The 17,086-nt window shown below is 39.6% G+C and overlaps 2 protein-coding genes across 2 annotated transcripts; one reads left to right on the plus strand and one right to left on the minus strand.

Annotated features, from left to right (window-relative positions):
• The first annotated feature begins 204 nt into the window (after nucleotides 1-204).
• Nucleotides 205-6,045, plus strand: LOC5512137 (putative ATP-dependent DNA helicase Q1). The gene is made up of 4 exons (XM_048733312.1): nucleotides 205-344; nucleotides 804-860; nucleotides 1,757-4,062; nucleotides 4,131-6,045. Exons 3-4 carry the CDS (start codon nucleotides 3,833-3,835, stop codon nucleotides 4,804-4,806), a joined length of 906 nt encoding a protein of 301 aa, XP_048589269.1. The 5' UTR covers nucleotides 205-344; nucleotides 804-860; nucleotides 1,757-3,832; the 3' UTR covers nucleotides 4,807-6,045.
• Nucleotides 5,860-12,543, minus strand: LOC116618156. Its single transcript, XM_048733481.1, has 5 exons — nucleotides 11,136-12,543; nucleotides 9,662-10,155; nucleotides 8,979-8,998; nucleotides 8,451-8,737; nucleotides 5,860-8,049 (listed from the first exon to the last, which is right to left on the minus strand). The coding sequence occupies exons 1-5, from the start codon at nucleotides 11,721-11,723 to the stop codon at nucleotides 6,826-6,828; spliced, it is 2,613 nt and encodes an 870-aa protein (XP_048589438.1). The 5' UTR covers nucleotides 11,724-12,543; the 3' UTR covers nucleotides 5,860-6,825.
• Between the last annotated feature and the right edge of the window lie 4,543 nt (nucleotides 12,544-17,086).

Here is a 17,086-nt window from a genome sequence, read left to right on the forward strand (position 1 = left end):
ACAAAAATTTGATTGAAATCACGTGCTCAATCAACGCGCTCAACTCAACAGTCACACATTCAGTCTCTAAAACAGCTCCATGTTTTTCCAAGTCTTCACTCTTATGCTCTTTATATTGTCGTTTTTAATACCATGGACAACGATAGTCCAGGACCAGCACTTTTTACCAGTACACCGATAAAAAGCAGATCGACTGGCTTGCATAAAGAAACAAGTTCGTCGCCCTTCAAAAGGCAACGAATGACGACTGTTAGCTATGGACGTGGCGAGTTCTCTACTCCCTCAGATGACTGCATAATCTTCGATGATTCATTCAGTTCCTGCTCAAGTCCCGAAAATGTCAGGTAAGCGCATTTTTTTTTCAGTTTATAACTAAGCTTACATCTTTTTAATAGTCAAAATCAGTTTAAATTAGCGGGAGTTCGAGTTACAGTAGGCAAGTCAAAAATGCAAAGTTTTGAGTCATTCTAACAGAAATTTTATTGTTCGATTATGTTTGTTTACTGAATCCAATCAAAATCAATCGAACGATTGGTTCATGTAGCCTACAAGTAACTTACCGTAGTGGAATTGCAACCATAAAGACTGACTAAATTCCGACCAACTACTGTTGTAGTCTGATTTTACTATAAAACGATTTTCCCTTTTGCCTGAGCCTTTGGCCTCATGGGCTATTGGCTCCTAGCCCATTCGGGCTTAAGGAATAATGATTAAATAAAGTAGCCCATAATTTGATGATGTGTTTCCTAGTACTGTACAGTGAGTGTCTATGTATCTAAAATTAGCTATTTGGTTGTTTGCAGGAGTTTTTCCTTTTAGCTCAAATGCCAGTGACATAAACAATCACGAATTTGCTGAAGGTAAGAAGTTTACTTGTCAATATTTTTCTCTTCACACTAAGAGTTTTTTAGTACATATAAATATAAAACTACTTTACTACTCACAATGCAATAAGACAATAGAAAATATTGCATAAGTATCTTTCATCCACGATGAATAATTTATTCCAATTTACATATACATACTTTTTCTGTAAAGATTGTTTGTAAGAAATAGACTACAGTAGAACCTCTATTAAGCGGCCACCTATTAAGCGGCCAACCTCTATTAAATTGCCACTTTTGAAATCCCAAAAATATCATATTTTCTAATCAACCTCTATTAAACTGCCACTTCTTAAGGTCCAGAGGGAGGTTAATAGAGGTTCCACTGTAGTTGGCAGTTAACTCTGCCATTTGATAGAAGCGAAATGGCAAAACACTGTCACAATCACTGGAAAGAGCTCCTGAAAATTAGCAAAAATAAAGGCAATTTGTAATACTTTTGGATGCTTTTGGGACTATCAGAATGGTGACCATGTCAGCTTAATAGAGCTGACCCCTTAATATATAGGGTTAAATTGTGCATTATGTATACACATTTCAAACATAATATCCTTGAGTTTGTATAAGATGCATTTGCCAAATAAAAATGAATAAAGGCCTGACCCACTGTTCCCACAATGCACTGCTTCAACGCCATTTTTGTTGTTAACAGGCAAAACAAACAACTCTAAAAGTGAATCAAATTGGCTAAATGTTGCAGATTTCTATTGGTTTGCACATCAAACTGAATTTTCTCATGAATCGGGCTGTTTCTCATGTTTAGAATTTTGGAAACAATAAACATAATCAGTGCGTTATGCAAGTCAGGTCCTTCAATGCAATTACATAGATACAGGTACCCTTAATTCATGACTTTTTTTTATATACTACAGTATACCCAGAAGTTTACTCATTATTGGATGATAGTATTGATGCCAATACCTCAAATGCTGACAGTGAAGATGAAAAGCCCAGGAGTTTGCCACAAAGTAACTGCCACAAAGAAACTGGAAAAGGCTACCAGGACATTTTTGAAGGAGAGATACGACTATCTTATCAGTCATTGATAGCAGAGTTTAATATTGTTTTGTAAAATACAGTAGACTCTCGCTAAATTAAACTCTGAAAGAAAAGGAAAATTTAGTTCAAGTTAGCGGGGAGTTCGAGTAAGCAAGGTCGAAGAAACGTGGTTTTGAGTCATAACCAACTCAAGGGGAACAGGACTTGCTTCGAAATAGCGGGAGGATTAGAGTTATTCTAGTTCGATTTAACTAGGTTCTACTGTATGTCGTGTATTTTGAGAATGCATTTCACTCTACATGTAGTTTGTCCATATACCTTGCCCATTTTACCCTTTACCTCAATTTAAAAGTTTTGTTTTAGTTTATAGTATTTATTCGAAGAGTTAAATAGGCCATAAATAATCGTATGATATTATAAGTATATCATATGAATGATATATTATATGTAAATAAATTATGCAGTTCGAAGAATAACAATGTTTTTTGAGGGTTATGTCTTTAGGGGAAAGAATTTCCGTGCCAAAGCGTGATGATTGTTTTTTTGGCCAGAATTTCCGTGGCAAGGCACGATGCTTTTGGGGGCCAGAATTTCCGTCGTAAGGCGCGATGTTTTTTGGGGGCCAGAATTTCCGTGGTAAGGCGCGATGTTTTTCGGGGGCCAGAATTTCCGTGGTAAGGCGCGATGTTTTTTGAAGGCCAGAATTTCCGTGGTAAGGCGCGATGTTTTGGGGGGCCAGAATTTCCGTGGTAAGGCGCGATGCTTTTGGGGGCCAGATTTTCCGTGGCAAGGCACGATGTTTTGGGGGGCCAGAATTTCCGTGGTAAGGCGCGTACTTTTGGGGGCCAGAATTTCCGTGGCAAGGCACGATGTTTTTGGTGGCCAGAATTTCCGTGGTAAGGCGCGATGTTTTTTGGGGCCAGAATTTCCGTGGTAAGATGCGAAGTTTTTTGGGGGCTAGAATTTCCGTGGCAAGGCGTGGGATTTCAGGGGGTCAAAATTACCGTGGCAAAGCGCAATGTTTTTTTGGTCCAGAATTTCATGGCATGGCTTTTTAACTATAAAATGTATGACATGGATTTCGGTCAAATTAAAGCTTTTTTATGTTAAATTAAAGAGGCACCGCCAAAATTGAGCAAAATTTAAATTTTTACCCGATCGCCCGTAAAAATGGTCAAGATATCCATATAAAGAGCTAAATGAGAATAATTCAAAATGTTTGAGAATACGTTACATGCAAGAAGAGCTCAAATACCGCCGATACTACGATAATTCAAGGAGAGCTGCTTTTTACTGAAAATGCATAGAAACGTGATGTACTAGTGCGTAATTGCAACTTACATCAATTTACTTACCGCTATAAAATAACTACTGGTGCATGTAAGGATCCGCATGTAGACCAACGAGTTGCACGCTTGATTGTACTTGTATCCCGACCTGTATTCCGATAGCCTACTAATCTAGTAGTTAGTCTTTAACCGCACGTTTTACCATTAATTTCGTGAATAAAGACCGAAGGGAAGAAAAGAACGATGACGCAGTATCGTGGGGAATCCCCTGACCTGATACTATTTTTATCATGCTCGAATCCACGATTCCTTAGGCCCCACGAGCGCATGCTCCACAGAGCGGCAAAAAGAATCAGCCAATCAGCGTTCACTTTCCAAATACTGGAAAGTTGACCTTGGCTGTTCGCGGGAAAAAATTCAAGATGGCGAACGATCTCAGCTCTGTGTTCCGTCTTGTGTCAAAGAAATTCCGAATTGCGGCCTTGAATAGCCATCAAAAGGAGGCTATTGAGGAGTTCACCAAGGGTGAAGCGGATTTGTTTATTAATTTGCCGACTGGCTATGGAAAGTCGCTGATTTACCAAGCTATGCCGCTAGTCTTCGACGATATTCGAAGGAAGTCAGGGCACGTTGTTGTTGTTGTCTCCTCTTGTGTGTTTAATGGACGACCACGTGGATTATTTACGAAGCATCGGTGTAAGTTCTGTGAGTCTCAGCAATCTAAAAGAGGGAGAAGCTGGTAAAGTAAAGAACGGAGAGTATTCCGTGATATATGGAAGCCCAGAATCATGGTTGAAAAACCAGCGATGGAGGGAGCTGCTTTCTAGCGCGTTGTTCAAGGAAAAACTATGTTGCATAGCCGTTGATGAAGCGCATGTAATCAAGCAATGGTAAGCATGTCGTATTATGAGAACGATCATATATATTTGTATGGCTCACGCTTTTCGTTTTTTGACAGGGGGACTTCATCTACAAATAAGATGGTGGCATTTAGAACAATATATTCAGAGCTTCATGAGTTGAGAACCCTCGCTGCTGGTGCAAAAGTAATTGCTTTGACAGCAACAGCAACGCTGTCAACAAAAGAAACAATTACAGATGTACTTAGAATGCAAGACTTCATAGAAATAAATGAAAATCCCAATAAGAAGAACATTACCTATATTGTCAAGTATTTAAGTAACTCAATGGATGCTAAAGAAAGTTTTAAATGGTTGGTGAATGAAATCAATGAAAGAAAAGATGGTGGAGATAAAACAATCATCTACTGCCAAACAATAAAACAGTGTTCTTTGGTGTATGGCACCCTGAGATCTATGTTGATAGAGTTGGTTGCTAATGGAAAACCAAAACTTGAAATGCTTCATTCCTGTACTCCAAAACAAAATAAGGATGCAATATTAGAGTCATTCAAAAGACTGGATGGTCATGTGCAAGTCTTGGTGGCAACCATAGCATTCGGCATGGGAATAGACTGTAAAGGTGTCCACCGCACAATACACTTTGGCCCCTCAAAAAACTGTGAGGCCTTTATCCAAGAGAATGGTCGTGCTGGAAGAGATGGGAAGTCTAGTTTTTCTTATCTTTTGTACAAAGGCATTATGCTGAATCATGTGGAAAGGGACATAAAATAATACGTCAAAGCTACAACCTGCAGGAGACAGATGCTTATGAAACATTTTAGCAAGAACCATATTGTATTTTCTGGAGACCTCCATGCTTGCTGTGATAATTGTGCTAAAGCTTGTGAATGTGGTAGTGAAAATTGTGAAAGTTACACTGATTTCATGGTTACGTAGACAGGTATTGCATCAGAAGAGAAAAGGCATTCTGTTAGTGAAGACCAGAAAAAAGAACTCTCAGGATTACTCAAAAAGTACCACAAGAAACTATTAATGGATCTGGTACGAAAGTCAGCACATGGCATGGTCCAAAGTCTGATTAGCATAAATTCTCTTCTGGGGTTTGGAGAAACACAAATCGACCAGGTGCTAGAAAACTGTGAAACTTTATTTTCTTTTGAGGATGTCACAGATAAGATTGAAATATGGAACATCTGTCATGCATGGTAGATATGAGACTGGGCACTAGCGATGATGAATTAGATGACGAAGTAATTGGAGAATGGGCTGCTCTAGCTGAGGACGAAGAGCTCTTTGCCTTGATGGCAGACAATTTATCTTGGTCTGCATTAGAGAGCACAGTAAATGAGTCAACCCACATGCAGTCATCTGACTCTTCTGGCTTATCACCTGCTGCTCTGACTGCACTTACAAATCTAAGTATAGAGTAGAAAAAATGTATACCACCAGTAGGTGTATGACACGGCTTATGTTATTCTTGTCAGAGCTGGGTATCAAGTGAAGGGAAAAAGCAGAAAAATCTGTAACGCAACTTTTACATTTAAGATTCATTGGCATATAACAAATTGCAATACAGACACTTAGAGCGGCAAAAACTTAACAGAACACAGTAAGCGATTCTGGAGGTGACTTTAAAAACTCGAATTAATTTTATAGTGTGTATGACCTCAACAATAGCTGTTTTGGCCCACAGCACACTAATTGCTCTACTCTTTAGTTTGCATTGCAAACAAGAAAAAGACCCAGGAGGACAGTGTCTAAACAGTACTTCCACATTTTCTCTGCAGTTTAGAGCATAGTAAAGACTTAATTTTTTCCACGATGCTGTGTGGCACACTTAATGAGCTTTTATTATAAATTCTTTAAATTTGGAGTTGTTAAAGTTGTACTGTATACACATTCAGACAATATCTTATGTTTGTATAAGTATTCAGTAGTCTATTATTCGTAGTCCCACTAGATGTGATGATATACTAATGTCTACTAATGAGAGTAAAACATGTCAACCAAGATCTGCCTCATACATGTACATAGGACCTCTGTGATTTAGCTCAAGTTGAAAAGTGTCTGACAACCAAAAGCCAAATTTTACAAACACCATTTTGTTGGCTTTTCAAAATTTCAGCAACTTAGTGAACTTGCTGCAATGAGGATGCTTTTGTGCTCAACTTATTGATATCTTGGAATTCTATGCAAAAGAAAACTCTGGATTCACCATAACACAACATTTCAGAGATAACAACCTTTGGCCTTTAAATGTGGGAGATAGGGTGTCTTTTTATATTCTTTGCCACTAAACGTCCTTGTTTGTTAAATATCTCAGAACAATTATCTTTCTATTAAATGTGGGAGATTCAACTATACATAAAATGCTGGAGAGTGGGAGAAGGCTAAAATGCACATAACTCCTTCAGCATGTGGGAGAGTTGGCATCTTTGATATATTTTTATTATATTTATATTGTTCATTGCTCTCAAAGAGCCAAAAGCTGTACTAAAAATATGTAAAATTTCCATGTCTCTAGGTTAATAGGTTCTGATTCTTGGAAAACAGGACAAGCTCCAAGGATGTCTGCATGCTTGCCTGTGATCCATATTACATCCAGTTCAAGTGCCTCAATTAGAACCCTCAACCAGTGTATCAAAGGAATCCCATTATTTTGGTCATCCAGTGTCCTTGTGCTTGACTGCTGTGTGCCTACATGATATTCTAGTCAACCATCTGTATCATACAGTGATGTATACTATTAATCTCCCATTGGCAAATGACCAACACAACTGTTCGAATAATTTACCTTGCTTTCAAGCCACACTCTATGTTCTTTTTGTGCTTGTTGATCCATTTGTACAACTCTGACATATCCAGAGAAGCAAATGGATCTCTTTGAAAGTCTCTGAAGTAAACATAATGGCGATTATCTTGCGGTGTGAATACTTTGTTAGTGATGCATGAATTAACAAGAGTTTCCAAATCTCTTTCTGTTGACCGGCAGGTATGCTCACTTGACCCTGATGATCTTTGGATGGAAGAGTCAAGGCTAGCAAGTATAGCACGTGAACTGTTTTCTGCTCTACAAATTCTAGTAACAGCAGCTTCAGTCAGATTCGGACCAAGGTTCTTGAAAGCCTGTTTTAAAAACTTGTTACTATGTTCAACATCAAGATCAAGTGGGATATTTCGTCCAACCAAACCGCAGTTGTTTACTGTTCTGTTCCAAATGAAGCGCTCTGCATCTCTCGGGCTCAGCAGAGCAGTAAAAAGGAATGACTGGTATAAACTTTCTAATGCATATTTATGGCTGTGTATTCCATCAACTTTGAAGTGAAGCAAGAAATACTTGAACTGGCGTACGATTCTAAGACCATCACCCTCAGCTATAGCATCAAGGAAGTTCATGAATAGTAAGCCATCTGATAAGAGACTGCAGTTGTATGCATAAACATCATCACACTGATCCTCAGCAGGTGCTGATTCTGGAATTTCATCAGAGGGCTTGAATGTATTAATTTCATCAGCATTTGGTGGGGGGTCATGAGTCAGCTCATGCTTGCGTCTGCACTTTCCATCAACCGCAAAGGAGCGAGTACACCCATGATAACGACAAGGAAACCTACCATCTGGGGTCAAAACTTGGTTATCAATTGCATCTTGTTTCTCTCGAGCAGTTAGGATACTGTCAACAAAACCATTTACTGTTTTGTCAAATACTATGGCATCTACAACCAAGCCAGAAACTTTGTGTAGGAATGTCAACTTTTCTAACTTGCTCATGTTTTCCATATCTTTGGGGATTGCACATTTAGTTGGCTGGTCAGACTTCGATTTGATGCCCAGAACTTCCATTGCAGCAGCTATTATCCTGGATTGTATGACAATGATAAGGAAATCTCTGTCAGCATGATAAGCCTTTGATGGATCGGCTGTTACATTTCGGCGGTTAATAGTGGTTCTGTCAGCATACATAGTGCACAGATCTCCATCACTCTGGGCTGAGTAGAATCGTTTGAACAGCAACTGCAAACAATTAAAATAAAATACCATAAAAACTAAGCAGGAGAGAGAATTTTTTCAGCATTTTGTCTAAAATATGGAAAACATTGCCTAATAAAATTTAAACCCAGTAATTAAGCTGTTATATCGATGACATGTACGTCCTATGGGTAATGCCTATACTACAAGGCCATAGCAACCTCAAAATTATTGGGGGGGGGGGGGGGGGGGGGCTCCCACATTGGCAGCCTTCAAATAATATTATTGGGTGGTTCAACCTTCGAAAAAATACACATTTCCTACTTTCCATTTCCTATAATTAACACCTTTAAGCACACATTAAGTATGCTTTTTCAAATTATTATTATTTTTCAAATTACTGCTGCGGGCCTGTACTATAGGGATTGATTTTGCTGTATAATTACAGAGAGAACTTTGACGGCAGTGTGCCAGTCTCCAATTTGTAGGTGCATTCCCTCTAATGTTGACTCTGGAGTGTAGCCATTGGCAACAGCTGCAATAAGATTGACAGCCCTCTCGATACTCAATTGGACGCCAGCAAATATTTGTGGATCATACTGGCCTTCATCCAAATGAGGCAGATAGCCATGAAATTGCTGCAAAATATGTAGCATGTCCTCATTTGTGTTTTCATCTTTAAAAATTACTCCCAGGGGAACCTTTGAAGAATAAAGAAAAAGAACAATAGAAACTAAGTAAAATGTAGTTAAAAGGTAAAATAATAGTAATAGTAGTAAAATAAGTAAAACAAAATATATTGCAGAAAAATGTCAGAGAGATGAATTTTGGCTCACAGGCCTCTTTCATTGGGCTATTCCCACTCCTCAATTAATAATAATAATAACAATAGAGTGTTTTTGTTATAGTGCTTAATACTAGATTCTAAGCATTTTACAATAAAAATTAAAAACTTAAAGTTACTTAAATGTTACAAAAATTCATTCTAAATATGCTAAAAAATGCAAAAAAAGAGTATAAAAAATCTTAAAAATGTAATATGTGTACAAATGTAATATGTGTAAAATGGTAATTGAAAAATAATGTTAATGGTAGTGTCAGGTAAGGGGATCAGGAAGGGGTATTTGCACAATCCCTACTAACCAGAATCAAGTTTGGAACAATGCTTCTAGAAACACAGTATGTTACATGCTTTTCAGGGATGGCAGAACAGTTTTCAATGAGTGGGGTTACTAAGTGAGATTGTATGGTAGACACACAGCCAGACAGAAAAGACACCTTTTTTTATTTCCATGTCTTGATTTTTTATGGGCATTCTCAGAAATTAACTGAAGTTGCAGTATGAACTAACCCATTCAGGAATGTTTTATCCACAACTCGACCTGGAAACCATCAAATTTTTACACCAAAGAATTGCAGTTTAGTTAGTTTTTACTGCATCTCCTCCTAACTTTCCTCTTTATTTAAGTGCTCCCATTTTGAAATTCAGTTCTGCCCTCAGGGGTTTCAAATTGATTTTTAGACTATGCAATAAGTAGACACACACCTTAATAGACTGCTCTGCTAGATCCTTGTTGTATTTGTGGGGTAAGTGCTTGATGCAAACATCCTTGAGATTAGTAAAACATCCAAAGTACTCAACCAAAACTCTTGACACTAATACAATGCAATTAAATCGTTGTCTGTTCTGGTCATCAAAGTTTGTAGGAATTCAATATTAGGAATGTCTGTAAGGGTTGCCTTAGGGCATTCAGATTGCAAGCCATTACCAGACACCCTGTTCATGATCATTGCATGGTTCACCCAATGGATATCTTCATTTTGTGCAGAAATTGTCATCTGCCTTCTTCCTATTGTCATGTCAATGTTGTCAAATGCCACAACGAACCCTGGGGGGTGGGACTGGGTTTTAGCAGAAACAATTTCCTGGCAACCCTTGCAAGTTATGAGCTTGGCATCTGGTTTCTGAGTGCAGTGACCAGCAGTGGTGTGATTCTCCATGGCCTCTTTAGTGGCTTTAACTTCATGAGCTATTTTCTTCTGAGTTTCCACACACACATGATCATGGTCCTCACCAAGAACATCAAGAACCTGCAGAGCTTTGGTGTTGCTGCATGTAACCTTGAGCTTGTTTAGTCTGCTCAGTGTTGCCTTTGGGAATGAGAACAAAACAATTGTTCATTTAAATAACAATCAAATAGAATAACATTTTGTCCATTTTTATCAATTTTTCACTTCCCCTGGCCCCATCCTTTCCACATCAGAGTAGAGAGACCCAAACTTGGATTATCCACTACCAGGGGTGGAGCACACTCTTGATTGGGGGGGGTTATTATCTGGTTGGGGGGGGGGGGGGCTAATAGTAACAATGTACACAAAATTGTTAGCAACTAGTAAAAATGATTTTGATTTCTTTATTTATTTTTTCTCCTTGGTTTATCAAAGATTTGTTCCATATCAATATTTGGGTGACCTTCAAACCCGCTTGGTCAATCTCTTGGAGGCCTGGGTCTAAGGACTTTATAGGATTAGTAAGGAAAAGATTTGACCAAGCGAGCAAATTTTGGTAAATAATTTTCGCCGCGAGTCGCAAATTAACAGGAATGAGTATTTTTCACCATGTTTTCTGGAGATCAGGGAGCGGGAAAACTTTAGCTGTTCTAAATATGGGCATCTATACCCATATAAGGCAATACATACGAAGGACACTATCCGTGGGGAATATGTTTGATATGATTTACAAAAGAAAGTCCCGCGATGTTGCGAAAGGGTGAAAAAAGTCTTAAGAAAAGCCTTGAAACGGGAACGTCTGCCTAGGCACCGCTAACGCACAAAATATGAATTTCTGAGGAACAAACAATGAAAAAGCAGCAGAAATAGCAAAAAAATATTGATGCGGCCCCGATAAAGGATGCGGGCGGGGACGATAAACATGTCTTTCTTTAGTTGGCCTTATTTGGAAAAAATAGTCATTATATCTATATTTTCTAAAACATCTTAAAAAGGAAGTAAGAAATGACCGAACATTTTCATTGCCATTACCCCGAGGTGTGTATGAAAAAACAAATTAGTACAACTTAGCGTCACAGGACCCGCCCCAGAAACAGTTATTGAATTACGAGATGCCTCACCTCCATCGATCGTGTTTTCACGAGAACAGCCATAATGCACGCCGTCGTGTTCATGTCCGAACATCGCTGCTTGAGTAGGATGGAACCAGCCAAAGCCATACTTGGGAACCATGTTACGTTCTCCCTCTTTCGAGCAGTACATGCTGTTAGTAGAAAAGAATAAAACAGCGGCGCCCGCTTCCTCCATTCCTGGCAAAGTTTTTCAAAATCAAACTCTTCTAGATCCTTTTTTGTGCGTTTTCTTAGAAAAGAAGGCTGCTTTCTGGAGCAAAGATCGGCCACCTCTGCCTTGAAGATCCGTAGAACTTTCTCAACCACCAGTTGAGATACAGGTGCGCATTTCATAACGGCATTCGCTATCCGCGATGGAGGACCGTGAATAATCGCCTTGCCCAAGGACTCGTAGTCAGGCGATAATACTTTCTTCACTTTATTGCTTGGATAGTCCACATTTAATGTGACTTTGGCATGTGTTTTTTCCTGAGATTGTACCTTCGTCGGGGTTGACCGTGGAGTTGAAGCTGACAATGGCTGACCTAAAAGGTGACTAACACTAACAGGTTCGCTAGCTCGTTGGATTAGCTGCATGCCTGCATGCCACTACACCGCGGTAACAACCAGGCGAGAGAGCTCCCATAGAAGGCTGCGTGGCCAATTGAAGAAGTACAAGTAGTAGAAACGTTGGGAACAGCACTTGATAAATTTTCTGCCGACGAGAACTTGAGAGATTTAGCGACGGGCTTTGGATCCACAGCGGCGCTTTCAGGGGGTCTCAGGCGCTTCACTCGTCGTTTTGTTGCCGTGAACAGTTCATTTATCTCGAGTTTTACACTATCAACATGTTTCAGTGCTCTTTCTAGTTTCGCAAGTCTCTTGTAGCACTTTGTACAGATAAGAAGTCTGGAATTTTCCTTCCCGTAAACAATGGGATCCTCTCCCGTCGAACATTTTATCAGTTTGGAGATATCTATAGAGCTTTTCCCCAAAACATTCACTTTACCACAAGACACTGTCGTTACACCGCTACAGATGAAGCATTTATAGTCTGCCTCGACAATTTTCTTAGGAGTTTCTGCCATTTATATTTGGGACATTTTATTGCAACATTTGAAAAGGGAAAATCGAAACACTTGTTTTGGCGGAAACACAGGGTGCGGCATTCTAACATGGGTTTTGATTGGTTGTTCGCAAACAATCGCTCGATCGTGATTGGCCATGTAAAGACAATAGCTAATTCGTTTTGCCGCTCTGTGGAGCAGGCGGGGCCTAAGGAATCGTGGTCCCAAAGAGCGGCGCGTAGGAGGCTAGAATCAGCCAGCTTTGTGACATTTGGGGGCGCCCGCAAAGTACGATGGATCTTTGAGCATGTATTGATGATATCAGTGAAGAGCCCCCGTCCCCCCTCCGCCCACAAAAAAAAAAAACATATTTTACTATTCTTAATAGTCATATCGTGTCCTCACGAACTCCTAGCACTGATGCTGTGGTGCAAAGTTCACAATAAATAGGAGGTCTAAATCTAATTTAGACGATTTCTTAACCGTACCGAGGGACAAAGGCGCAATGTTGAATTATTCGGTGTAGATTTAATTAACTGATTTAATAAACTGGAAGAATTCAGGATCACATACAAATAGGAAGGAGCACGGGGTGGGGCACTGGGGGCATATGCCCCCCCCAAAAAAAAAAAATATTTTGAAAAATTATAAGGAAATGACCAGAAGGGCGTGGCTGTGCCCCCCAATATTTTCTTAGTGTTTCTGTATTGTGCCCCCCCCCCCCGATATTTTCGAACATTATAAGGAAATGACCAGAAGGGCGTGGCTGTGCCCCCCAATATTTTCTTAGTGTTTCTGTATTGTGCCCCCCCAATATTTTCGAACATTATAAGGAAATGACCAGAAGGGGCGTTGCTGTGCCCCCCAATATTTTCTTAGTGTTTCTGTATTGTGCCCCCCCCCCCCCCCCACAATCTTACGTGTACTGCACGCTGGATAGGAAAAGACATTTATTTGAAGAAACTTTGATGCGTCCGTTCGGCCTAAACAGAAAAACGACGCGCGCACACACACACCGAATAATTGTTAGCAAGCTTTCAAAGGAACTAATGCTTCTTTTACTATCATAATTTTTTTGGCCTCGCTAATTGCTTCTATGAACACATTATTTTCTTTTCTCAGCAAAAAAACCCTAGATTCTTCACACCATATGTTTTTGCAAATAAGTAAATAAAAATATCAAAAAAACCTAACCTGATCTGTAATCACCAGCTATTGTTATCCATTTCATGCATTTCCAAATTAGTTTATAGTTGTTTTACATTCAGCACCTGAAGATCTATAACTATTTGGTGTTCATTTTTATTATTATATACTATTTCGTGAGTACCGTTAATAGCTAACAAACAAGGCTGACAAATATCGGATGATATATCTTGTAGTGTATTGGGAAGTCAGGTTGAAGATAATAATCCAATAAAAGAGACAGTATGTAACACTGTTAAACTTTAACTCTGGAACGTAAACATGGCCGAACTCAAAAGCACATGCTCGCCATCTCCTAACTGCGCATGAGCAGTCGGAGAGGCTACCGCGCAGGACAATAGCAATCTGAATATATAACATATCTCATTTCCTGCTTCATTTCGGAAATCCTACTTCATATTTGCCCTATGAAAGTATATCATCTTTAAGCTTTCTGGCCAGTTCGTTGGTTTTCATGTGATATTTGTTATGGCTGGTGGTGATAATTCTCATAAAAATAACACTCTGTCCACCACTTGTCTGGAGTTTCTTTACACAGCGGTTCTAATGACTCTCGCATCCAGAAAGAGAAAAGAATTATTTTCTCTCTTGGCTGTCGAGCCCCCCTAGGTATAAACGAAAAACTGTCCTTTGCATAAATAATTACGATTTCTTTAGCACGCCCCGCTCTAATTGCCTATTGTTCCTTGTTCCTTTGTCAGACCGCGCGCGCGGCGCCGGCTCACTGCCTATTGTTCGCACACTACACTATAAAAACCACTCCACCATCCGATTCAGTTTCTTTTGCTCCGACGAAGGGCTAACGCTCGAAACGTCAGCGCAACCACTCTCTTTCACAGAGGCGTTCAACATACCTTGTGTTGGATTCATACCTCATAAAAATAGCATTTCCCTATGCAGTAGTAGGTGATACTAATGATAACCGCACAACATTATGTACAGCATTGTTGGGCCAATGGCAACAAATGTTACCCTCCCCTCCCCTCTTGGTCACTCTTTCCACTCCCCCCCTGCCTCGCCTCCTCTCTCTTTCCCCTCGTATCCCTATTTCAACCATTACCCTTCCCTCCTCCTCCCTGTACTCCTCCCCCCCCCCCCCCGCCTCGCCTCCTATCTCTTTCCCCTCGTATCCCTATTTCAACCATTACCCCTCCTTCCTCCTCCCTGTACTTTCCCCCCGCCTTATCTCTTTTCTCTTTCCACTCGTATCCCTATTTCAACCATTACCCCTCCTTCCTCCTCCCTGTACTTTCCCCCCGCCTTATCTCTTTTCTCTTTCCCCTCGTATCCCTATTTTAACCATCACCCCTCCTCGCCACGTCTCTCTTTCCCCTCGTATCCCTATTTTAACCATTACCCCCCAGAATACAACATCTTCGATCCATGTCCTCATCATATGTATTTTTTCTTTCAATTGACAAATAATATATGTGAGTTTAAGGTTGACAGAGTTTAGTTTAGGGTTCCAGAGTTTATTTTCACGCGATTACACAGGGAGCTCACCTCCACGGTCTGAGTAGTTTTAGTTTTTTTCGGAGCCTTCCTACGGTTTAAATAAAGTAGTAAAGGTATTATCATCGGAGTTTGAACGTTGACTTCAATTCCTGCCTTAAAAACTCCTATTCCGAGCTTAGGATTTTTAGTGATAACAAAGCAAAGTAACGAAAAGATTCGAAAGTGCGTACATGTACTAGTTGTATCTTGTTTCCATGTTTTAACAGCCTAGTTTAAATAAATTTGATCGAAAAATAAAGTAACGATCCATATTTAATATCATATCCATATATTTGGACGTTTATTGGCTATTTTCTTTACATTGTACTCTCTTCAACGGTGTGTTTTATTCTCAACTGCCTAATAACATAGACTCATTTATTGCCGTAATAATCCCGCTATCCGATAATAGCAAAAGATGAGAATGACAACACTTTTTTTTTTAAATAAAATTATGAAAAAAAAATATTCTTCTTCTTTATTATTCCATAGGTTCACTAAATTGGCAATAATTAAGCTTTTCAACAAAGATGTGTTTTTGTTGGCGCATAAACCATGCGAATGTGCTCACAATGCGAAATGTGTTATGTAAAGAATGATGACCATCAGTTGAGGTTCTTATTATTTACAGAAATCTATTTACGAATCGGGAATTTAGATACTAGCTAAGTTAGCTAGTTAATGAAACTGGGGGTGAAAAAGTCTAGTGGTATTATTTTAAAATTTAATTTCAACTCCGATTATAATACTTAGTTTATAAGAGCGCGTAATTCTGCTTTTAAATCGCGCGAAAAATTATTTACATATTTTGGGACCCTAAACTAAACTCCCAAACCTTAAACTCACATGATATCCTTTGTCAATTGAAAGAAAAAATACATATGATGAGGAAATGGACCTAAAATGTTGTATTTTGCAAACCGAGTGTCGTCTCCTACGCGAGTACGCGCTCCACGGCTGAGCGCCCCCCACCTGTCAAAGAGTTTGATGGATGGAAAGACAAAAGGTATATATATATTTTTTTTTTCTCGGATGGGACAACATTTCGGGCAACGAAATTTCGGAAACGACATTTCGGGAACGGTCGAAGGTTTCTTTGTCTGATCATCAGACAAAGAAAACTTCGACCAAGCCGCCCCGCCATACCAGAAAGCACTCGACGAAAGTGGATATAACTACACGCTGCACTACGAACCAAACACCACAAGCAAACGCAAGAACCGCCAGCGCAACAACATTATCTGGTACAACCCACCTTTTAGCAAGAACACAAGCACCAACATCGGCCACAGATTCCTCTCACTCATAGACAAGCACTTCCCTAAAGACCACAAACTCAGAAAAATCTTCAACCGGAACACAATTAAAATCAGTTATAGCTGCATGAGCAACACCAAGCAGATAATTGACAGCCACAACAAACGCATAATCGCCTCATCAATAACAACCGAAGACGCCCCTACCTCCCTCGCCACCGCCAATAACAAAACATGCAACTGCAGACAAAAGAACGCGTGCCCCCTTGACGGAAACTGCCTCCAATCATCTGTTATCTACCAAGCTACTGTAACAAGAAAGGACAACAACACCTCCGAAACCTACGTAGGACTAACCTAGAACGAATTCAAGACAAGATATAGAAACCACACCGCCTCATTCCGACACGCTAAACACAGAAACTCGACCGAACTAAGCAAGTACATATGGAGCCTTAAAGACAACGACATAGAACACTTTATTTCATGGGAAATCCTGTCATCTCACTCCGCCTACAACAGCTCTAGAAAGATGTAATTTCTGCCTCAAAGAAAAACTTATCATTATCCGCCAACCCAATCTATCAACTTTAAACAAGCGTAACGAGCTAGTGTCTTCGTGCCGCCACAGGAACAAAGCCTTGTTATGCAACAGCTGAACTATTCAATTTCATCATAACAGCCATTCAAATTTCGCGCCCTATTTTTATGTTAATTTTATCCATAGATACATGGATGATGGTAGTAATATATTCTTAATAAATCTCCTGATGAGTGGGCAATCACGAAACAGGCTTGTAGAGATGAAACGGTAGTTCGCGTGTTTTTTTCCCTACAAACCAAGAAATATCCGAGAAATATATATATGTAGGTACCCTTTGTTTAGCTGTCAAAATCTGATGGAAAGACAAAAGTATCACCAGTTACACGTTAAATA

The sequence above is a fragment of the Nematostella vectensis genome, chromosome 10 (assembly GCF_932526225.1).
Source record: "Nematostella vectensis chromosome 10, jaNemVect1.1, whole genome shotgun sequence".
Classification (NCBI taxonomy): Eukaryota; Metazoa; Cnidaria; class Anthozoa; order Actiniaria; family Edwardsiidae; genus Nematostella; species Nematostella vectensis.